General features: G+C 41.2%; 1 protein-coding gene across 1 annotated transcript; it reads right to left on the bottom strand.

Moving 5' to 3' along the window:
• Positions 1 to 22346: 22346 nt before the first annotated feature.
• On the bottom strand, positions 22347 to 23255 carry LOC308645495 (taste receptor type 2 member 143-like; the record flags this gene model as incomplete). The annotated part of the gene is made up of 1 exon (XM_081287690.1): positions 22347 to 23255. The coding sequence occupies one exon, from the start codon at positions 23253 to 23255 to the stop codon at positions 22347 to 22349; it is 909 nt and encodes a 302-aa protein (XP_081143816.1).
• Positions 23256 to 24327: the final 1072 nt, after the last annotated feature.

Here is a 24327-nt window from a genome sequence, read left to right as displayed (position 1 = left end):
TGTGATGAAATTCATCTCTGCTGTTTATAAATTGCTCGGCATTGGGTAGTTTCTTATAGCAGCAGGAATTAACTAAGATGGATTTAAGGCAGACTAAACAACTACCTCCATGTTAACTTTACCCTGTAAGCACCTGTTATTGGAGAGTAGCAAGAATTGATTGATCTGGAACGAGGGGTTGAAGGATGGGCATAGCAGGGCAGAATTGGTAGCAGTATTCAAGTCCCCACCACTCTACAGAGAAGCATAGTGATCTTTTAAAGACTTAGTTACCGCTGTGTTCCTGCAAGTCCTCTGTGTTGACTAATTGATCCAATTAAACCTTTCGGCACACCTGCCTCCCTGCCTCTATAAATGCACACTGCCACTCAATGACCAGCACAACCACCTCACCTCCACCAGCACAACCTGAGGATTGCAACTTCCACTCCCATCCTACAGACAGGATAGCGGGCACTGCTGGAGATGGCGACCTTCTGAAAGTCAACATTAAAAGGAGACAGAAAGAATTAACACTTAAACTTAGGTCTTGATTCCAAGACATTGGAACATATTCTTGAAGCCCTTCTGCCATTTGATTGAGTTCTCCTCACAAGTCTCATGCCTCAGAAACCCTTCATTTTCCAAAATAGAGTCCAAAATAAGAACCTGTCATCCTTTCCTTCCCCAATTTTTGCTGGTTTCTGGAGAGGAGGAGGGAGTCCCTAGTAGAATGCTAAGTGTAGCACATTAAGGCATTCAAACCCCACTTGCATCTTGGGAATCAGCCGCTGGAGGGACTTCAGTAGCCTATTCCAAATTCTCAGATTCTGACCTCACAGAATTTCCTAGTTCATGGAAACCCTTGACAAACGTCAACAGAAAGCAAAACAAAGAAAGCTTCTTTAAGGCTTTGGCAATTTTACTTCTCAGGACTGGATTACTACAGGTTGCTAAAGGACCAGGCTGGTCAGGAGATACTAGGAGGGAAAGGATACTAGTCCCTAAAACAAGCACAAGACCAACATGAACCAATCATGAGAGTCACAGACAGCAACCAAAGGGCCGTCCCAGGCTGCAGAGAACAGGCCAAGAGCAGAGTCCCCCTTAAGAACCAGTTCACTCTTCAGATCATGTTCACGACAGTCAAACCCAATCAGAAGTTTAAACTAAGGAAAGGTGTGTGAATAGAGAATGCAAAGATGAGAAGGAAAGGATGCACCTCAAGGTTTCATTTGGTTTTACCCAGGAGAGTATGCTGTGGGTGTTAGGACAGGGGCCGCTTGCCTCAGCCTCTGTGGTTTTAAGATCCTCCTTGCTGTGGGATGATTGGTTCCCCTTGGGGTCAGCAGGGCCCATGGGCATGCTCATGTGTGCACACACCTGTCACGGCTGCAAGGCACACTCTGCTGGTGAGGACTTCCTGGGGTCTTGAAATGTCATTCCCCAAAGCAACTGCTGAGCTGCTCCCCGTACCTGAAGGACTTGACGTTCCTTACAGCCAAGATACTCTGCAGTGCCCCTTTCTCCCCTGGCCCCTTTACTCACCCCCCACCCCTTCTCTCCTCCAGTTAAAAGAAAGCTGGTAAGAAGTTATAAAGTTTATGATTTTTTTTTCACCCATCAGTGCCTGTAAATACTTTCATGAGCTGTGACTCATTGATTTTTCCTCACGAAGCACTTGTTGCCATTCATCTTCTGAGTCTCAAAAGGATTTGCTCAAAGAATGTTTGCAGAACACAGTTTAAGGTCTGAATCACTTAAACACATGCTTCAGTTTCAGACAGTGCCCTGGGTCTTGTAGAGAAATGTGCTGTTCTCTCAACGGACAAGGACTGTACTTTCTTCAGCCCCCACATTCCCCACAGAGAGGCACAAAGGAAATATTTGTTCAATGACTGAGGTTAGTTGATTTGCCTTTTTAAAACAATCACAACGAGTGACCATATATTTTGGTACACATGCTTTTAATATTTAGCTATTTGAGCAGACTGAGTTGGTAATTCTTTATATAAATGCTAAGATAACAGAAGCAGTAAATCTTGCATCTAGCTCAAGAATGTTAAGAAGCAGGTTTACATTTTCATCTTTATGATCCTCTTCATTCAATTTACATATATCATACATACATAAATATTTTGGTCTTTCTTGTTGGGACCTTGAAAATCTGGTCTGACTAATGGTGGTTTTTTCAAAAACAATGACAATAATAAGAGACAAGTAAAAGCTTAACCACAGTAATACATGCAATAAAATGTTTTGTACACATGTGCAGTGAAATGTAATGTTACAGACTCCACAAATGCAAGTCTGGCTTTAACTCAAGAATGGTAGCTCTTCCCCCAGCTTCCTTATAGATTCCTGGAGCTAGAACCTCAAATGCCTTACTGTTCTCAATCTTTGGACGAGATTTTCTTGCCCATTTGAAACTTCCTGGCAATAAAGACAAATAAAACAATCATAGATCATTTAACAACAGGGATGTGTTCTGAAAACCGAGTCACTAGGCAATTTCATTGTTGTGCGAACCTCGAAGGGTATACTCAAACAGATCAGCATGGTGTGGGTTGATTGTGTCACATGAATTCTTGATGCAATCAAGAGATATAGTATACATGAGATACATGAGGTTGCTGTTGACATAACATGGCACCAAGTTTTATAATAAACTTTCTTAATAAGTAGGAGTACACTCTAAAATAACAACTAAAATATAGTATAGCAAATGCATAAGCCAGTAACAGTAATTTATTATTATTATCAAGTATTATGTACTATACCTAACATTATATGCTCTATATACTTTTATATGAGTATGTTTGTTTACAGTAGGTTTGTTTACACCAGCCTTGCCACAAACACCTAAGTAATTCTTTGTGCTATGATACCTCTAAGCAATAAAAATATTTCAGATCCATTATAATCTTAAGGGATAACCACATATTTGTAACCCATTGTTGACAAAAGTGTCACTAATTGGCACATACTGTAGTCTTCCTATATCCGGTCCTTATGGTCTGAATGGATCTGCCTTTGGTATTGACCCAAATCATAGCTCCCTAAGGAGTTTGTCAGCAGAGCAGAAAGCCAATAACTTCAAAAGTTAAATTCCCCCTTATTTTATTCCCATGTTGCTCTCAAAAATTATTGTACCTTAGTTCTGATAATCTGGTGGCTTAAGAGTAGTTTCATATTTTTTTTAAAAAAATCATCATCTTTAGCCAGGCACAGTGGCACATGCCTATAATCCCAGTGGCTTGGGAGGCAGGAGGATCATGAGTTCAAAGCCAGCCTCAGCAACGGCAAGGCATGAACCAATTCAGTGCGACCCTGTCTCTAAATAAAATGCAAAATAGGACTAGGGATGAAGCTCAGTGGTTGATTGCCTCTGAGTTCAATCCCCGGTACCAAAAAAAAAAAAAAAAAGGAAAAGAAAAATTATCACCTTAAGCAAATACACAATGAATAATACTATGCAAATATTGCATCTGAAATAATTTTTTCAATAACTTCTATAAAAAGTTTTAATCTATGAGAAGAGAAATAAAGAACAGGAATCCTGCAGCAGTCCCCTGCCACCCAGACTTGGGTTCCCATCATCCTAGTCTAGGACGGTCTTCTTTAGAGTTAAAAGATGGCGTGTTAGTGAGCTCAGCTTACTAAAGCTCAAAATGCATTTAGCTACTAACTGCAAAGGCCATTTCCAAAGCTTTTATCTGACACCAAGACCAGTGATCCAGACCACTGAACCTTAGATTTATTATAAGCCTGTGACAGAAGCCAACTCCCGGCTCGGCCTCTGCCTCAGGATTCTGATGTGACTGCAGAGGCTTCATTCTCCTCACAACTCTCCTCTCGCTCCAGAACTTTTTCTGGTGACATTTTTATATCTTCAGGTCACCTCTCTTCACCAGCTATATAGACCACAGGTACCCAGGAACCCGGGGAAGAGTCCATAGTGATGTTTAGAAATGTCGAACCACATAGGTTGTTATCAAAGTGAATGGAAACTCCAATATCTGGTATTTGAACAAACAAAATCTGCAGCAAAATATCATTATGCAAGACAACGATGCCTTGGTCAAATATCAACCATTAGTACTTGATTAATGGTCTCTTTAGCTCCTCCCTGGTTAGTATTCCTCTACTAGTTCATGTGAGTTGCCGAGGGAGTTTCTTGAGTGTTTAGACCCTGCTTCCATATGCCCAGTGCACTTAGGTAAGACACACCTAGACTTCCATATCTAGATGTTGAATAAATTCCTGCTAAAATCTAGAAGAAACAGGGCAGCAATTGTCCCTCTGTAATAACAACTGTAGATAATTTGAGGACTAAGTGATGTGTCAGTGAACCAAGGGGGAAAAAAGTAGTTTTATGATCAATGTAGACTCACTTTGACTGCAGAAGTTGTCTCATTCAAATGCAAAGAAGCTGCGTTTTATTAGTTTGAATCAGAGAGTCGATGGCCAAGAGCCCCCACAAAGAAGGGGATGAAACAATCTCTTAGGTTTCTCTGGGTAAAGTGGCTTCCATCAATCAAACTCATCCTTGGGAACAGAGAATAGCAGGTACCAGTGAGTACATCAGCCTTATAAAGTAGGTTGGGGGAAGAAAGTCATACCAAGAGTGATCCATCCTTTGGACCACTCGGTTTTGCCTGGCATTAGGCTCACTCTGTGGCTTCTCACTCTGTCGCATGTCACTCACTCATGGATTCTCCAGGATTCCAGTTGGTTGAAATTTCTGGAGAAGCCTAGAAGGAGAGGTCCAAAGAAGCAAGCTGTATACAGCCTCCACTGCAGCAGTTGGTCATGGGGCCATAATAAATACACATCATCATCTTTTGCTGCACACTCCAGATTTCCTTTACCTTTAACCAGCACTTGTGCTGATTTAGGTGACACTCCTGATGAAGGGTCCCAGATCCTTGTCCCTGAGAGATGGACTCCCTGATTGCCAAACTGTTATAAACCAGTGTGAGCTGTACTTTCACATTTACAGTAGATCTGGCCATGAAAACGCCAACAGATGACCCAATAGCCATGTGAGTACTTCACATATTTCTCCCAGCCCCTACTTTCAGATGAAGCTCATTTTAGATTACTCCTACCAATATGGCAACCCTGCCTCCTGGGCTTCAGAACTAGGAACATAATAAATGACCAGGTGGGTCCATAGTGTCATCAAACTCTTCTTGTATCTCTTTCTATGAGTGTTTCCAACTCTGGGAGTCAAGCTCTCTAAGCCCACAGAACCTAATGCTGTGTGGATAAGAAGCACGAATTTCCCAAGCAGGTCCCTGGGAGATAGAGTGAGCAGACACTTTCACTTCCCCTCCCAGCTCCCTGGACCCATGTATTCTGAGTGTTGAATAGAAAGCACAAAATGATATCATTAGTTTCAAGTGCATTCCATATTTTAAGGACAGCAACTTATTCCCACAAAGTGTCATCTCAAAATTAGTGCTTCAACTGCACATTGAAAAGGCCATAGGTGAACAGCTTTACAGGTGACATGGTTGGTGACTCTCTGCTAAAGAAAGTAGCTGAGAGAAAATAAATAGTGAGTGTCTGTCTTGGAATGTCCAGCACAACATCCAGGTAAAGGACCAGAAAGCTTCTATGACTGTCATAGAAACTGTCTTTTCACCTTTGGTTGTCAGAGATTTCTGGGAAATAAAACACAAATCTACGGTGTGGGTGGCTGAATCACAGTGTCACTTGAACTCCCAACCTTTCAGGGTCTGTTGAAAGAGTTAGGGCATTAGTCAGAAGGAGTGGGTCCCAGAAAACAGAGCTGGAGACACCTGGGTAGATTTCAGCGGAGGTGGAAACATGAACCCTCAAGTTCTGCCCAGTCTTCACTTCTACAGCAGCTCTTCCTTCCTTATTTGAGGAGACTGATCACCTCTGCAGAGTCTGGGATGAACTCACTTCAAGCCAAAGACACTGCGGATCCTGATAATGATCTGCCTCTACCTCCTCGCCTTGCTTTTGGACCTGTAACCTGACTCAAGTCTCAGCAGGTCCAAGAGGGTGAGGCACACATTGTGACCCTCAAGAAGGTGTGCTGTACACCAAGATCCCAGGGAGTGTTGCTGAATCAAAGGGTGCATGTGTTAGTAAACCTGATACTGTCCAATTCCCCTCCAAACATACTGTGCTAATTTATACCTCAATCAGCAATGTGTAAGAGCAAGTTTCCCCATGACTTGGTGAAAGAGCATGTACTCAAAGTTCAGGAGTTTTGCCAAATGGATAGTTTAGAAACGGTGTCTCTTGGGCTGGGGATGTGGCTCAAGTGGTAGCGCGCTCGCCTGGCATGCGTGCAGCCCGGGTTCGATCCTCAGCACCACATACAAACAAAGATGTTGTGTCCACCAATAACTAAAAAAAATAAAGAAATATTAAAAAAAAAAAAAAGAAACGGTGTCTCAGCAGAGTTTTAATTTGCATGTCCCGTATAATAAATTAGGTTAAATTATCTTTCCTGAGTTTAAGAAGCCATTTATATTTCTTTTTCTATGAATTACATATTTATGTTATTGGCATATTCTCTTTTAATTTTGTTGATTTTTTCCTGTTGTTTTTAAGTGCTTTATATGTGTTCAAGTATAAACGTTTATTATAATAGGGTTATAAAATTTTTTTTCAACTTGTTATTTCATTTTTAATTTTTTCCAAAATTTTGCCATTCGGATTTTTAAATTTTTAATTGATCTCTTTTGTGGGTTTAAAATTTTTTCACACAGTTTTAGTCAGTTACTTAGTTGCTGTCACTAAAAGACCTGACCAGAACAATTAGGGAGGAGGAACATTTATTTAAGGACTTCCAGTTTCTGAGATCTCAGTCCATAGACAGCAGGTTCTCTTCCTCAGGGCTTGAAGTCAGGCAGAACATTATGACAGAAGACTGTGGTAGAGGGAAGCAGCTCACACGATGGTAAGGAGTCAAGAGACTCCACTCACCAGATACAAAATATATACCCAGAGCCCCCAATGCCCACCTCCTCTAGCCACAGCCTACCTGCCTTCAGTTACCCCTCAGTTAATTCACTGATTGGATTAAGACTCCTACAACCCGCAGGACTGGTGGCACATGCCTGTATCCCAGTAGTTCTAGGAGGCTGAGGCAGGAGGATCACAAGTTGAAAGGCAGTCTCGGCCAAAACAAGGGTTAAGCAACTCAGTGAGACCCTGCGTCTAAGTAAAATACAAAATAGGGCTGGGGATGTGGCTCAATGGCTGAGTACAGCCCCTCCCCCCCAAAAAGAATCTCATAGCCCAATCTTTTCCCCTCCAAATCTTCTTGCGTTGTCTCACACATGAGCTTTTAGGGGACACCTCACATCCAAACCATTAACACACCCAAGGTTCTGAAAGAATTCCCATCCTCCATTTTTTCTCTAACCTTCATGTTTTATTTCTAATATTAAAATATTTGGTATGTTTGAATTTAATACTTGCTTATGATTTGAAATATGGAAACATTTTTTTTTCAGATGACTGTTCTACTATCAGCATCAATTATTAGATTTTCCTCTGATTTACTTTATCTATACTGAATTCATACTAAATTACCATATGCATATGGATCCCATGTCTGGACAATCTACTCTATGGGGTATATATTCACAAATATTTTTTAAATTTTGAGGCTCTTGTTGTATTTTAAGATATGTTAGATTCCAGAGGCTCAGGAGGCTGAGGCAAGACTATTTTCAATTCAAAGCCAGCCTCTGCAACTTAGCAAGGCCCTAAGCAACTTAAGAAGACCCTCAAAATAAAATAAAGGACTAAGGATGTGGCTCAGATGTTAAATGCCCCTTGGTTCAATCCCTGGTTAAAAAAAAAAAAAAAAAAAGGAATCTCTTCTTCCATTCTGTATTTCAAATGGTGGTTACTTGCATATGTTAGACAATATTGACTTCAGTGTATTAATTATCATCTTACTAATTCTTATTGTTCTACAGTAGCTTTTATAAGGATGATTATTTGGATTTTCCATGTACATAGCATATATTTTCACCTGCCTAATATTCTTTCTCTTAATTACATTGGGTGTTCTTAATCATTAAAATGCAAACAGTAGTGATAATGTTCTTTTGACATTCTTGAATTTTGTAAGAATGCTTCTAGATTCATCAACTATGCTGCAGATGTTGGGCTAATACAGTTCTGTTTGTCCATGCTATTTAATTACCATTGATTTACCAAAAATTACCATTGATTTTTTTCAGTTGCTTTTTAGTTTTTTTTTTTTTTTTTGGAGATGATTACCTGAATTTTCCTTAAGATTTATTAATATGATAAATGACACTAATGAATTTGCTAATATCAAATTATCTTTAAATTCCTAGATGACACCTCTACTTGGCAAGGAGATCATTTTCTTAATTGGTTCTTTCTAGTCATACATGACAGTAGAATTCATTTTGATATAATTCGCACAAGCATAGAATATATCTTATTCTACTTAGGACCCCATTTTTATGGATGTCCATGATGGTGGGATTCACTTTGGTGTAGAGATAATGTTTTATGCACTGCTGGATTTTGATTTTAATATTTTATTTAGGATTTTAAATGTATAAGTGAGATTGAGCTGTCAGGTCTGTTTTATGTAATTTTATCAGTTTTCATGACTATACTCCATTGGTATTTGAAAAGAAGCCCAATTTCCTGACTCTATCAGTGAAAACCAACTTCTTTGATTGTATTTATTTTTGTCTGCTTGGTAAAGATAGTTAAAGACCTTTGTTTTTAGCATTTTTTCCTGTATGTGCTTTTTATTTTACTGTTTCCACTATCTGTTTTCCTTTTTTCTGTGATTTCTGCTTTATAATATATATAATATGTAATAATAGTTGCTAGTATATTTGGCATATAGGCATTCATTATCAATTCTATCTTAATTTTCCTTTTTTACCTCAATATCAAAAATTTATCTCATTATCTTATTTAATTATATTAGGTGGGAATTTCTTTGTTTACACTTACCCAACATATTGTTTTCATTCTTTTATTATCAAACTTTCTATAACACTGTGTTTTATTTATGTCTCTTATATTTTTGTTTTTCTTTTTGAGTAAATCTGAAGAATGGTCTCTTTAAAGCATAAAGCCCATTTTTATTTAAATAAAATTCTATTTATATTTGGTCTTACTTCTGACATGTTGTTTTATATTTTGTTTTATTCTTAAAGGTCCATGGGTCTTTTTTTTTAGAGTTTTTATTATGCTTATATCTCTTTACTTTTGTTTGTGGTTTTATCAATTGTAAGGAAAATAAATATTTTCATTCTAGTGCTTACCTTTATAATCATAATTTTACATAATCCTTTTAGTCCCCCACTTCGCTAGAACACACCTGTATTACTTACTACCAAGGATCAATGATGAAGAAACACCACTGACTAGGGTGGAAAAGGGTGTAACTGGGGCTGGAGTTGTAGCTCAGGAGCAGAGCACTTACCTGTCAGGCATGAGGTCCTGGGCTCAATCCCCAGCACTGCCAACAAATTAAACGTCTGTGACTTCTATCTTGTTAGCACAGTCTGTTGCTCTCACATTTGTTCACCCTGTTGAAGTCCAGTGCTCTGAGGAGACAGTCATATGGCAAGGAACTGAAGGAGGGCTCAGCCCAAGATTCCTAAGGAGCCAATGCATCTGTCTAGCAAGCTTGAGGAACCAAGTCCTGCCCACAACTGTGTGAATGAGCTGGGAATTTGCTCCTTCCCAGTTGAGTCTTGAGATGATTTCCACCTTGTAAGAACTCAGAGCCAGAGACCCTGTGGAGACACACTTGAAGTCCTGATCCACAGAAACTGAGTTAGCCAGTGTTTCCAGCCACCAAATGTTGCAGTAATTTGTCACACTGCAACAGATACTGCTGCATGCACACTGAGGGAAGGGAGGTACATTTCTAGATGAGTCTCTTTCCTATGGAAAGTGATTCTTGTTCGGGCTCTCATTTCTCTTTATACTTCTTTTTGATTTCTTTCTTGAATCTTCCTCATTCCATTTGTGATTGCCAGTGATTTCACATCATTTGAAATGTGTGGATTTTCTTTCTCGGTGTCATTGAAAGTAAAGCTCTTAGCCAGGCGTGGTGGCACATGCCTTAATCCCAGTGGCTCAGGAAGCTAAGGCAAGAGGATCCCAAGTTCAAAGCTAGCCTCAGCAATTCAGCAAGGATCTAAGTAACTTAGTGAGACCCTGTCTCAAAATTAAAATAAAAAGGGCTGAGGATGTGGCTCATTAGAAAGCATCTCTGGGTTCAATCCCAGGTACTAAAAAAAAAAAAAAAAAAAGAAAGCTTTCAGAATCCCTCCATAAATCAGTAGTTTCTCATAATCACATAAGAGCAAGAATAAAGTTGCTATTCTTGCTCTTATGTGATTATGAGAAACTACTGATTTATGGAGCTGTATTTGTCACAAAAACTTGTTTTAATTTGCACTTCTCCCATAGTTGGCTTTCTGTATTTTCTTCCATGTGTAGGACCTATTTAAGTACCTACCATCTGGATTCTCTATGGACATGCTTATTTATTTCACTTCTTTTATTGAATCCTACTGTCCTCCTATCTACATCAACACCACACTTTTAAATACTATAACACTAAATTATTTCAGTTCTATCACTTACTAGCCCTGACCTCAGTAAACCTGTCTCCCAGTTTCCACTTTGCCGTGACATTTTAAGAATTAAGCATATAAAAGACGTAAGTTAATCAATGTTCTAGCCTCATCCCCCAACAGGCATTCAGTAAATGATAGTATTAATATCATCATCATACTTTTTAATGAAGCTGGACTATGAGCAAGAATTAACAATAATAATAACAATGACAACCAGGTATTTTAAAAATATAATAAACCTTGTTTCTCTTTTATTTTTTACTGTATTTCAGGCTCCAACAGAACTTGCCCATGTGGGAGGTCATTCAGGTCCTGGGCTAATGATGTGAGAAGCAGAAGGAACAAAGTATAGCTCATGTGGGGCTTTGGAAAGAGAGACTGAGCCAGCAACAAAGAGGAGAACTGGCACCTCACGTAGAGTTTGATATGAAGGACCTAATAGCCTGTCATTCACAGTTGCTTAGCAACGTGCAAATGTATAAGAAAGAAGGAAGCCAAAAACACCACAAAATTGGGCACTCACGCTCACTCCCACATTTATTATTTCTCCATTGTGCATAAGTCAAATACAAACTGAATGTAAGTTTGACTCCCAGAAAATAAGCCAAGCACTCAGTGAAGTGATTGTGGCTTAAACAGGCAAGCAAAAGTAGCAGGAAGTCAGAGATAAATGTACAGACAAAAGTATACGCGCTTACAGCTGGATTCCAGGTGCAACAGAGCTATTCTGCTTAATGCAGCAAGTACCTAGAAATGCAGCAGAGGATGCATAGAAGAGTAAGAGTCAACCCTTGTGTTTAAGTAAAGTTTAACATCTCCTAGGGAGGATAAGACAAGAGTGCAGATAGCAGCACCATCATGCAGAATTCAGGTCACCACTGAGAAATACCATCTTATATGGCCTCAAAGATGGGAGGGATCAAAGCTCAAGGAACATCCAAAAATGCTTCACTGCAGAGGTACCACGTGAATTTTTGAAGTTAAATAGAAAGAAAAGCTAAATAGAATTTTGACAGGTACATCTGGAGATAAGAGACCACTTTTCACAGAGCCAAGGAGGAAGCTCCAGGTATGTTTGTCATAATGATAATCCAAATTCACCAAAATGTAGGCTTCTACTAAAATGGAAACAGTGAAGGATAGAATTGTTGCCAGGTTGTAGATGTCCTTGAATGCCAAGTTTATAGCCCTGAGTCTCATTTAGTGGTTATTAAGAGGTGATTAGGGTATAGCAGAAATGATCACATGCTATACCTTCAGGAGATTAATCTAATAATGGTGATTATCTTAGTCATTTGTATTCCTATAACAAAATACTTGACACTTGGTATTATAAAGAAAATGGGTTTATTTGGCTTACAAATCTAATGACTGGAGTGTCCCCACAGCATGGCACCAATGTTGGGTGAGGGCCTCTGGTTGCATCTCAACATGGCGGAGAAGCTAAAAAGGAAACGGGCCACAGGCAAAGAGGACCAAGCACATGGGCAGCCTGACTTTATAGCCACATGCTCCCGTGAGAACTAAACTAATCCTGAGAAAATTACATTAGTCCTTTTCAAGAGTGGTGCGTCTATGATCTGATCACCTTCCACTAGGCCCCGCCTCTTACAGATCCAGCACCTCTGGATGCCATTGCCCTGGGGACCAAGCTTCTAGCACGTGAGCCTCTGAGGGGCAAACCACATATCTAAATCATAGCTGTGATTTTTATTTGGAGAAAAAATGTCATAGAGCAAGCAAAGAAGAAGAAACCTAAAGTCCAGATGAGAAAGGAGTGTTGTTTAATCTAAAAAGGGAGCCAGAGCAGAAGGGAATAGCTAATGGAGACAGCGCGGAGGCACAAACTGAAGGCAGGCTACTGAAAAGTCACCCCGGCTCAACAGAGTTGGGAGTGAATATCAACTCAAGATTCTAAGCCTGAATGCAATGCCAATCAAAATCCCAAAGGCATTTCTTGTAGAAATAGATAAAGCAATCATGAAATTCATCTGGAAAAATAAAAGACCCAGAATAGCAAAAGCAATTCTAAGCAGGAAGTGTGAATCAGGAGGTATAGCAGTACCAGACTTCAAACTATACTACGAGCAATAGTAACAAAAACAGCGTGGTACTGGTACCAAAACAGGTGGGTGGACCAATGGTACAGAATAGAGGACACAGAGACCAATCCACAAAGTTACAACTATCTTATATTTGACAAAGGTGCTAAAAGCATGCAATGGAGGAAGGGTAGCATCTTCAACAAATGGTGTTGGGAAAACTGGAAATCCATATGCAAAAAAATGAATCTGAATCCCTTTCTCTCACTATGCACAAAGTTAACTCAAAATGGATCAAGGAGCTTGATATCAAAACAGAGACTCTGCGTCTGATAGAAGAAAAAGTTGGCTCTAATCTACATATTGTGGGGTCGGGCTCCAAATTCCTTAATAGGACACCCATAGCACAAGAGTTAAAAACAAGAATCAACAAATGGGACTTACTCAAACTAAAAAGTTTTTTCTCAGCAAGAGAAACAATAAGAGAGGTAAATAGGGAGCTTACATCCTGGGAACAAATTTTTAGTCCTCACACTTCAGATAGAGCCCTAATATCCAGCGTATACAAAGAACTCAAAAAATTAAACAATAAGAAAACAAATAACCCAATCAACAAATGGGCCAAGGACCTGAACAGACACTTCTCAGATGAGGACATACAATCAATCAACAAGTACATGAAAAAATGCTCACCATCTCTAGCAGTCAGAGAAATGCAAATTAAAACCACCCTAAGATACCATCTCACTCCAGTAAGAATGGCAGCCATTATGAAGTCAAACAACAACAAGTGCTGGCGAGGATGTGGGGAAAAGGGTACACTTGTACATTGCTGGTGGGACTCCAAATTGGTGTGGCCAATTTGGAAAGCAGTATGGAGATTCCTTGGAAAGCTGGGAATGGAACCACCATTTGACGCAGCTATTGCCCTTCTCGGACTATTCCCCAAAGACCTTAAAAGAGCGTACTATAGGGATACAGCGACATCGATGTTCATAGCAGCACAATTCACAATAGCTAGACTGTGGAACCAACCTAGATGCCCTTCAATAGATGAATGGATTAAAAAATGTGGCATTTATACACAATGGAGTATTACTCAGCATTAAAAAATGACAAAATCATAGCATTTGCAGGGAAATGGATGCATTAGAGCAGATTATGCTTAGTGAAGCCAGCCAATCCCTAAAAAACAAATACCAAATGTCTTCTTTGATATAAGGAGGGCAACTAAGAACAGAGCAGAGAGGAAGAGCATGAGAAGAAGATCACCATTAAACAGGGACGAGAGGTGGGAGGGAAAGGGAGAGAGAAGGGAAATTGCATGGAAATGGAAGGAGGCCCTCATTGTTATACAAAATTACATATAAGAGGAAGTGAGGGGAAAGGGGGAAAAAAGAGAGAAATGAATTACAGCAGATGGGGTAGAGAGAGAAGATGGGAGGGGAGGGGAGGGGAGGGGGGATAGTAGAGAATAGGAAGGGCAGCAGAATACAACAGACACTAGTATGGAAATATGCAAAAACGTGGATGTGTAACCAATGTGATTCTGCAATCTGTATACGGGGGAAAAATGGGAGTTCATAATCCACTTGAATCAAATGTATGAAATATGATATGTCAAGAGCTTTGTAATGTTTTGAACAACTAATAATAATAAAAAAGAAATGCAAAAAAAAGAAAAATGTTTGAGATTTAAAAAAAAAAAGATACTAAGCCTGACTTTCTCCACTTAAGTAACAGATTCAGATGAAGAGTGGAGGGTCCTATGAAGAGACTGGGAGAGGAAGAGGAGGACGAGGAGGAGGAGGAGGAAGTATGTTCTGAGCCTGCTAAGTTTGAAGTGTTCATGAGACTATCACGTGCTCTTGTCTAGTAAGTAGAAGAAAATATAAAATATTAGCACTTAGTGGAAAGTCAAGGCTTTAGTAACTATCCACCTGAAGGACATGACTAAAGCTTTGTAAGTAGAAGCAATCACAAAGGAAAGCAATTGGGGAAAATGTCAAAGGAAGAACAGGCTGGCTATGGGAAGAGCCAAGGGGCGGGAGAGTGAGCAGGTGATGAGGGAGACACAAAAGGAGCAGTGGAGTGTGGAGCAAAGGAGTGTGGAGGCGAGTACAGCACCAGGAAACCAAAAGGAGAAAGCTGCTCAGGGAGACATGGGGGTGGGCCATGATTGGTGATGCTTACATACTTTAAAAAAAAATCTTTTACAATGATCAGGTAGAACTTTTGTAAAAAAAAAAAAAAAAGAAAGAAAGAAAGAAAGAAAGAAAAAGAAAGAAAGAAATCAGTTTTTGAGAAATTCTTTTCAATCAAGACAGGTAAATATCACAAAGATACACGAAGATGAGGATGGGGGTAATATCACTTTTAATTATTAGGAAATTACATGCATCCACATTTCAGCAGAACAGGGGAGCGGAAGAGGATAGTCATGGAATCCAGGGGCCATGGAGGACTCTCAGCAAGGGACAGGTTGGTGGGATGATCCCTAGAGGGAGTAGGTCAGATGAAGGGATTTTTTTCATGAAGGATATTTTAGAGAAATGTTTGTTAAAGAAGAGAAGGGCAATAAAGAGGGAAAGTTTGAAGCTTCATGCAGAAGAGGAAGTCCTTAACTGAGCTGGGGGCATAGAGAGGGATCAGGGCCAGGAGCACATATATTAACCCTGAAAAACCAATAACAGAGATCTTCCTTCCATTACAGAGAAGTTGGGGGAAGCGTTAAGAAACAGAAAATAATGCTTAGAGATGCTGAAGGACTAGAGGGGAGTTGAGAGACGTTGAGTTGGATGTTCAAGGGATAACTGAGTTTAAGGGAGGTTTGAGAAGAGATGTAAGCAGAAAGGCAATCTATGCTTTTTCCACCAAATCAAGACTATTTTCATTCTTTTTTTTTCTTAATTTGTTATATATGACAGCATAATGCATTACAGCTCATGGAATCAAGAGGTCATGTTACACATATAGAGCAAAATTTTTTCGCATCTCTGGTTGCATTCAAAGTATATTCACACCACTCATGTCTTCAGACGTGTACTTAGGGTAATGATGTCCATCTCATTTGACCATCTTTCCTATCCCCCCCCTTGCCTCCTCCCTTCCCCTCCTACGCTTTGTCCTATCTAGAATTTGTCAAATCCTTCCTTGCTCCCTCTCTCAATCCCAGTATGAATCAGCCTCCTTACATCAGAGAAAACATTTGGCAATTGGTTTTGTGGGACTGGCTAACTTCACTTAGCATTATATTCTCCAGCTCCATCCAGCTATCCCACTCCTCGATGCATACCCAAAGAACTTAAAAATAGCATACTACAGGGACACAGCCACATCAATGTTTATAGCAACACAATTCACAATAGCTAAACTGTGGAACCAACCTGGATGCCCTTCAGTAGATGAGTGGATAAAGAAAATGTGGTATATATATACACAGTGGAATATTACTCAGCAATAAAAGAGAATAAAATCATGGCACTTGCATGTAAATGGATGGAGTTGAAGAATCTTTTTATTCTTAAATCTTAAGTCTCAGACAGAGATAGAGGAATTTGTCTGTAGAAGAAATTTCAGTTGTTCCAATATGAACACAAAAGAAGTTACATTGGGCCCATGGGCCGTAACACTTACAGAGCTGACTAACAAAGCAAGCCATTGTGGAGGACACGGACATATATAAATCTTAGACTTCTGGCTCTCAGAAGGATCCTAGAAGGTCGTCTGAGAATATCTACCTTCAAGGCAACACACTCCACACACATGCACAAGCGACACCATGCTCTGTGGAGAGCTCAGACACTAAGAACTCCTCCATGCTGGGAAAGAGATCTTCCCCCTGCGGTAGCAGAACAGGAGAAGTGTTGAGCAGGGAAAGCCCATTCACAAGACGCAGCCAGTGGGAACTGGAAGCTCCAAAGATCTTCTCCAGTTTGATGAGACACACAAAGTATCCCATCATGTGTTCGGATCCTTGAATTCAGTTCCCAGAAGAAGAATTTTAAATACCAAGGGACTGGTAACAGGAAAAGTACAAGTTTCTTTGTCCCCTGAACATATCAAGTCCCACGGAGAACATGGTGTTTATCAGTGAGTCCAGCTCATAAATCAGGATCTTTGACCTCACCTCAAATCCTGTGTCCTTGAGGTTCTTCTTCTCAGCACTAAGTATAGCAAAGAGGGAGAAAAGATCAAATGTGGCAAAGAAAGAAGCTGTGTCCTGTTGTGCCCATGCCTTCTGCCCTGCTGCCCATGACTCGGAGGTCTTTCTTCACTAACTGTAGTGTGACTCAAGATGCACGCCCCCTCCACCTCAAGGAACAGCCCGTCTATGTAGGGCAGCTCTCAGCCTGGGGTCGCAAAGAGCAGAATGATGGGTGGACTGCCCCCTACAGAGAAATCACCACCGGCCAGACCCAGTACCTCAGTTCCTGAAATGGAAAACTACCAGCCGAACTGAGCACCAGGGACAGGAAGCAGGAGATGAAGAGAACAGCAAAGGAAAGGAGACCAAGGAGAGCTTTGATGTGAGCGTGGGCTCAGACATCTTGAAATCCTGACAGGGTCAACAGGGTCTTCCTCGTGTGTCTTCCCAGGGACACCAGAAGCAAACCATGGAAATTAAAGATAATTTCACAGGTGAAAGAAAGGAGGCCCCAAACTTTAAATGGGGTCAAGACTCCCCTAGAAGGTCACAAAAGAAGACCAGGTGTAAAAGATAACCAGAAAGATAGCAGTCGGGATTGTCCAAGTAGCCGTTTTTATGGAGATGAAGTCAAATTTCTCATATGAGCTTCTTATGCTCTTCCCAGAGATGCTCCAAGACTGCCACTTGCTCCTTAAGTTGTTATCATTTATTTCTCAGTCGCCTATGAAAAATAGAAAGCTGCTCAAGCCGGAGAGTCCCAGAGAGCTGAACAGCATCCGTGGTACCCACCCAGGCACCTTGCACTTTAGCCAGAGGAAGGCAGGATGGGTAAAGGTTGCAATCTTCACACAATAGAAGAGACTGAGTTGGAGGCCCCTAGGCTGACCAATAACCTATCATAAGGCGACAGTGTTCTCCATAGCAACCAACTGATTCCCAGTAGTACAGTGATGAAGCCGTTGCCCATCACCACCACCAGGCACAGAAGGAAGAAAATAATAACGATGATGATGACTTCCCTATTGGTCACCATACCCTTTGGAACCATTTGATCTCCAGTCATTTCTCCTGTGAACAAGATGGGTCCCAAGATTTCAAGGGTTATTTCTGTTGGTTGGAAGGATGTCTAGGGTATGTTTGTATCTCCAGCTCCTCCCGTGCAGAGGTTAGACCAGAGTAGAGGATGCAGGCTCTCTGATGGGGGAGAAGAGAGGGGTTCTTCTCTCCAGACTAGATGCAAATGTGGTCAAGGCTAAATTTCCAGAATCTGACTGCCTGCCTGCCTATGAATTTGCCTGCTCTCCTGCCTTTCCCTGCCCACTGTCAACATCGGCACAAGATAATATGTCAGGCCTTTGCATTGTTGTCCCTTACACAGGCTATATTTACCTAAGCTAACACCTGAGACATGACCACACACTTGCTAGCTGCTCAGTAATGGAATGCCCAGGCTCACTTCCTACTGAGGGTCAGAGGACACCACGGTCACATCCATGGAGGTGTGGTCGCTCTGTTCCAAGCAAGCTACAAATGCCCTCAGTAGTATTTACTTCTCACAACAACGCATGAACTAGGTGCTCCAAGAATACCCCTTGGATAGAGAAACAGAAAACTGAGCAAAACCTCTACTAAGAAGTTAACGAGAATCTTTATTGCCTGAGAATCCTCCATCATAATATAGAACATTGAAGACAATTACAGCTGTTTTTATATTTAGAGACAGGGTCTCACTAAGTTGATTGGAGCCTCACTAAATGAGGCTGATTTTGAACTCACAATCTTCCTGCCTTAGCCTCCCAAGCCACTGGGATTACAAGCATGCGCCACTGTGCCCAGTTAGAATCTCAGATTTTAGACTGCAAGAAATAAATTAAAGATAATTTCACAAGTGAAAGAAATGAAGCCCCCAAACTTTAAGTGGGGTGAAGACTCCCATTGAAGGTCACAAAAGAAGACCAGGTGTAAAAATGATTCCAAGTCTAGGGACCTTTGTCATAGTTAGCATTGTAACTTACAATCCTATCTTCTTCATCCTTAGCTGGAGGCAGAAGACCAGGTTTTGAGTCTTGTTATAGTCACAGGCTATGGATTCACAGGGTCATCATTTAATTTCTTTAACCTCCTCTTTCTTCTCCTATTAAAAATATGGATCACAAAAAAATGTGAGAATAAATATATGAAAGTTCTTTGAAAACTAGAAATCTCTGTACATGCATGAGACATAATTATGATGATGACTGTGACTTATTAGAATGACTATCTTCCATACATCCTGTAATCTGACAAGTGGTCCCAGAAGGATTGAGGAGAGCATCAGGAATGCAGTGGAGATGCTGGGTACCAGACATTGGACCATCTACATTAACCAGAAGGGATGGAATAATTCAAGACTCTATTCGTCATAGGATTGAATATCAAAGAGTTAAAAAAAATCAACAATCAACATCCAGATTAGTGAAAATAGTTTTAATATTTCACAGAAAAATAAGTGAGCAGACATTGTTCTAGATCTGTTGTAGCAACACAGAAGACTTAGGATCAAGTTTAAAAAAAAAAGGATGAGGGCGTTTTAATGGTATCCCCATCTCCTAGCCAGCACCATGCCTACCAGTTCCATGAACAGAACCCCACAACGAGGGACTAGAATGAAGAACAGTTATTCTGCATGTCTTTCCATTTCCAGTCTCCCTCCAGGAGGAACTGTTTGTCCAGCACAGGGACCAACTGTAGTGATACTGTGTTCCTGAGTAAAGGGAAGAAGGTACCACACTCTTGTGGAAATGCAAATTTCCATGGAACACAGTTCCCAGCTGCTGCTTCCTTGTCGTAGTTCCTCTGGCTGATATTTGGCTGTTTCCCAACGAAACTTGGAGAAATGAGGCAAAGTCTGGGCTTATAACTCTGTGGTTTAAACAACCACTAACTTATCAATATGGAAAACTCATATCTTTTCCATCCACCTCCTACCCCTTCAATGGTTCCTACCATGAGAAAGATGTGCATTTGTCCCTCAATTCACTTAGCAACAATTTTTTGACCGTCTCCCATGTCATACAACTCCATGAAAAGCACTGGAGCTGCAGTTAAAGTGAACAGTCATTTTCATTTAAAGTGTTTTATGATGATTTTTTTTTATTGTGGTGAGTTTTTGTCTGTGGCATTTGCTTCTAAAATTTACATTTATTTTCTTAAGTAGAATCTAAATCTGAGAATTTAAAAATTTTCAGAGTCTTTACAAATGTATGAGCAGGTTGTCTAGATGGGAAATTCTCAATTCAGAATGATTTCTATCAGAATAATTTTTTTAAAGGATGGATCCAAACACGTACTGTGGTTCTAAATATCATTCACCCTCCCAGGTTTAGGGTATTAGCTCAGTGCTAGAGTGCTTACTTAACAAGGGTGAAAAAGAAAAGTTTCTAAACATTATGCATCCTCCTATTCTCATCCCAAGGATTTTCCAAATAGTTCAGCAGCAGCAGTAGCAGAAGCTCCATTGTTGAAAGACAAGAAAGCTGCTTTCTTACACGTTGGCAGAGGACAAAGCATCAGGAAAGGCAGTGGAAATACGCTTATGTCAAGAATGGTTAGGTAAGGTTGGGTACCAGAGGGGATTCACAGAAGAGAAGGTGGCACATTGATCTGGAAAGATAGGCTGGAGAGAGACCAGAGAAAGCCAGGACAGTCAGGATGAGATACTGGACCTCTTCTTTCATCAAGGTGAAGCCACCAAACACTTTTAGTGCTCAGGAGTTAGAGTTTAGAAAAGGAGGCTGAGAAGACCAACCAATGAAGAACTCTAAATAGAAGCCCTGGCACAACTCAAGGGGTGTGAAAATGCAGCAGAATTTGAGTCAATTACCATGCCCTTTCCACCTGAGACCTTCAGGAAAGGGCTTCAGAGATGCCCAAGGACAGACAGTCTTCCAAAAGCTCACAGCTGAAGAGAGGGGATGGAGCAGTCACCCTGATGCTTCTGCCTCTGCTGCCTCCACCCAGCCCTCTGTGGCATCAGCTTGCTTGTGTTGCTGCAAAATGAGTTTAAAAAGAAAAACCCTTTGTGCTTGATGATGAGGCTACTGTGTGTTCAGTTGGCGGCCCAATTCAGTTAGACCCAAAGGTTCTAGAATATGAGTCTGGCCATAGCACCAGTTTCCCACAAGGCCCCTCTGCTCTGCCTCTCGTCCCTACTCTCTGTGCTATTTGCCAACAACATTAAGATATCCTCTTTTAAAGCTTTAATTACCATTTTCCTAGAGAAAATTAATCAGTCTGCTCTCCCTTCTCTGGGCATCCCTCTCTCTCCTGCTATAGCTTGGACTCCAGCTAACATTGAAACGTAATTTTGGGGGGGGGGGTCTCAGCTTCCCAGGATTGTTGGACAATTTACCATACAATGAAGTTATTTATTTGAAATTCATTGTAACTCCCTTTCTGTCATGTTATTTATTAATTACTCCTCGTTTGACAAGTTCAAACGTATGCAAATTCATTATTATATCCATGTACTGCTTTGTTTACCTCCTAAGATACACAGAATAATAGGAATTTGAAGAAGATGAACAGTAAATGGATATTGAAGTTGATGATTTTCTTCGTACTCTCAGTGTATAAGCTCTGTCTGGAGATTAGCATCCTAGGCAATAGCATCCAGGAGGCACCTCCTTGGTAACAGCCGGGAAGAACAGAATTATCAAAATTAAGACTTGTTTGAGAATTCCCTTCATTTTCCATCTATCTTCTGTTGGCCAAACCCTAAAAACATTTCCACATCAGACAGTTCCTTTTAATGCAGCATGTAGCCAACACATGAAATCATGTGGTATGTTAGCACAAGGAGCTTATGTGTCCGCTGAAGAAGCACAAAGCTCTTCTGTGTCCTCATCCTTCCAGGGAATCAAACTGAGAAAGCTTCCTGGGTAGAATCAGTCTTTAGGACACAAAAGATGGGAATGGCAAAGATTGGCAGAGAAAGGAAAGAAGGGAGGAAGAAAGAAACATGAGGGATGTTTCAATTCTCTGGTGGGCCAAGGGATAAATGGTGGAAGGGAAGGAGATGTGGGGAGATGGAAAGAAGAGAGACTGAGATGAGGAGATGAGGAGGCAGCTGGTGTCACAAGGGGGTGGGGTGTTGGGAATCCAGGCCACTAAAAACAACTTTTGTTTGCCTATGGAGACCACTGATGATGGGTACAAGTCTTCATAAAGGGAGTGTAGCTTGGAGAATGTTCTTTGGTTGCTTGCACAGAGAGTCTGACAGGCCTGTGAGGAAATGAGACCATCAGCTAAGGTAAAAGGGATTTGGGAGTCAGATTAGGGTTTAGCCACAGTGAAGGAGACAGGGGGAGCACAGAGAGATGGAAAAAGATTTAGTGGGACATGCAAAGAGTGGGTTGTGGGGAGAGGAAGAACTGAAAACAGAAAGTACCCAAACCTTCTGAAGTCTTGCCACATGGGACTGTTCATCACAGTACTGGTTCCAGATGTGGGTAACTTAAGACCCAAATCACCCTTTGTTCAGGGCCTTCAAACCTATGAAGTGGCAGCACACAGGTCTGAAAACTTCGTCTTCAGGGCCTTTCTCAGCTTGGAGCTGCTTAGCACCAAGATGAGGGAGTGCAGGTAGACGCTTGCGTAGGTTAGCACTTCCCTGACCCAATGCCAGTGACTCTGGATGGTTGTGATTTTCATAGCAGAAATGATCAGGGACAGGAAATACGCATTGTAGAAGATAAAGAAGAAGGCAAGGGACTTCAGAGCCATGCTGTGAGCCTGGATGCTGGGATCGCCAGGCCCAGGCCTGCCGTTCCTCATCTTCCCCATGTGCCGGCATAGAGAGAACATGAGCAAGAAGATGGACACCAGGAACAGAAGGAATGGAATGAGCCACATAAACCCCACATTACTTAAAAAGTAGTACCGCGAGAAGTTCAGTACTCCTGGAGCAGCAGTACAGTTTCCGTGGGGATTCTGGGAATTGATCATCTCAAGATTAACTGCTTGCTCAATGGAAAAGAAGCTGGCTGACAGGCCACAGATGATCAGGGAGCCCACCAGCAGCCTGGGCACTAACCGAGAGATCCTCCACTTCAGCCAGAAGAAAACAGGGTGGGAAAAGGACGAGATCTTCACACAGTAGAAGACGGCAAGCCAGGAGGTAAGCCAGACAGAGAGACTGTTGAAGAAGTTCCAAAAGATGTTGAGGTAGCCAATGTGGTAACAAGACTTAAAGGAGGCCAGGAAGTTGTTCAGGATGCTCATCCCATGCAGGCAGAACCGGGAGACAGCGAGACTGGTCACAATCATGTCGCCTGCGGACAGTGCCTGGCACCGCACCCACTCCCTGCCCAACACAGTGATCACGAAGCCATTCTGCAACATAGCAGCCAATGACTCCAGACAGAAGATGACCATGAAGATCAAGGTGGTTGAGGAAGGCATCTTCTCCAGTGAGGGTCAGCTCAGATTGGGTCCTACTCTACCGGCTGAGGCACATCTGCAGGGAAAAACAGAATCTCTGGCTAAACCATCTTGTTGAGACCCGACACTTAGAATCCCTCTCCCTGGATTCATGCAAAAGCCCAGCCACCAGCAAGGCCCCATCCCCCAGGATTTGAAATGACAATAATGGCAATCTCCCTTGGCATGCAAATGACTCTCAGCTCAATGACACCTGTCTTAATTTGCATAACCTGCGTTTGCCTATTCTTTTTCAGAGCCAGGTGCAGGGAAATGTTAATAGGATAGAGGATCCATGGGCGGTTAAAATACCCATATTTTGCGCCTTGTTTCTTCCCTAGGGATTGCACCCAGGTCCTTCTGCATGCTTAGGCAAGGGCTTTACCACTGAACTGCATCCCCAGCCCTTTTTATTTATTTATTTTTTTTTTTGAGACTCCCTGTTGTTCTGTGGCCCATACTGATGTAAAACAATTTGGGTGATTTCAGATTTTATTCAAAGGTCAGTCTCTTCAAACTTGCAATCCTCCTGCCTCATCCTCCTAAGTATCTGGGATTATAAATGTGTGCCACCCCACCAGCTTGCCCATTATTTCTTAACTGTACAATTTCTTTCCTAACTTTTCTTCAAATGTTGACATGACCCTAATCTCCCTTCTCAAAACACAAAACTTCCCTGTCCCTTCATGCCTTGTGTAGATATCTTATTTATCAACCTCTAGGCACTACATTTAAAAAAAAAAACAAAAAAAAACCACTTCCCTCCAGAATGAGTGGAATTTGCACAGGGCTTAGAATTACCAAGGAAAGTCTCCCTACCACTGACCTTTCACACTCCATATTGGAATTTGTGGAGTCTCCAGCTAAAATGTGAACATTCCTGAAACATTAACCTCAAATTTCTTAGTTGTTAACACCTCAGCTCCAGTGTGTTTGATGAATGGAAATTTATCAGTGCCTAAAAAGGCTCTGAGGAGATGAGAAAGACTCCTAATGAGAAGGAAGGAGAGACAGAGAAGGAAAAGTGATCCAGAAAATACCTCACGATGGGAGC

This window comes from Spermophilus citellus (genome assembly GCF_964194105.1).
Source record: "Spermophilus citellus genome assembly, chromosome: 3".
Taxonomy (NCBI): domain Eukaryota; kingdom Metazoa; phylum Chordata; class Mammalia; order Rodentia; family Sciuridae; genus Spermophilus; species Spermophilus citellus.
Note: the sequence above shows the minus strand (reverse complement) of the source record. Positions and strands in the feature narration are given on the sequence as shown.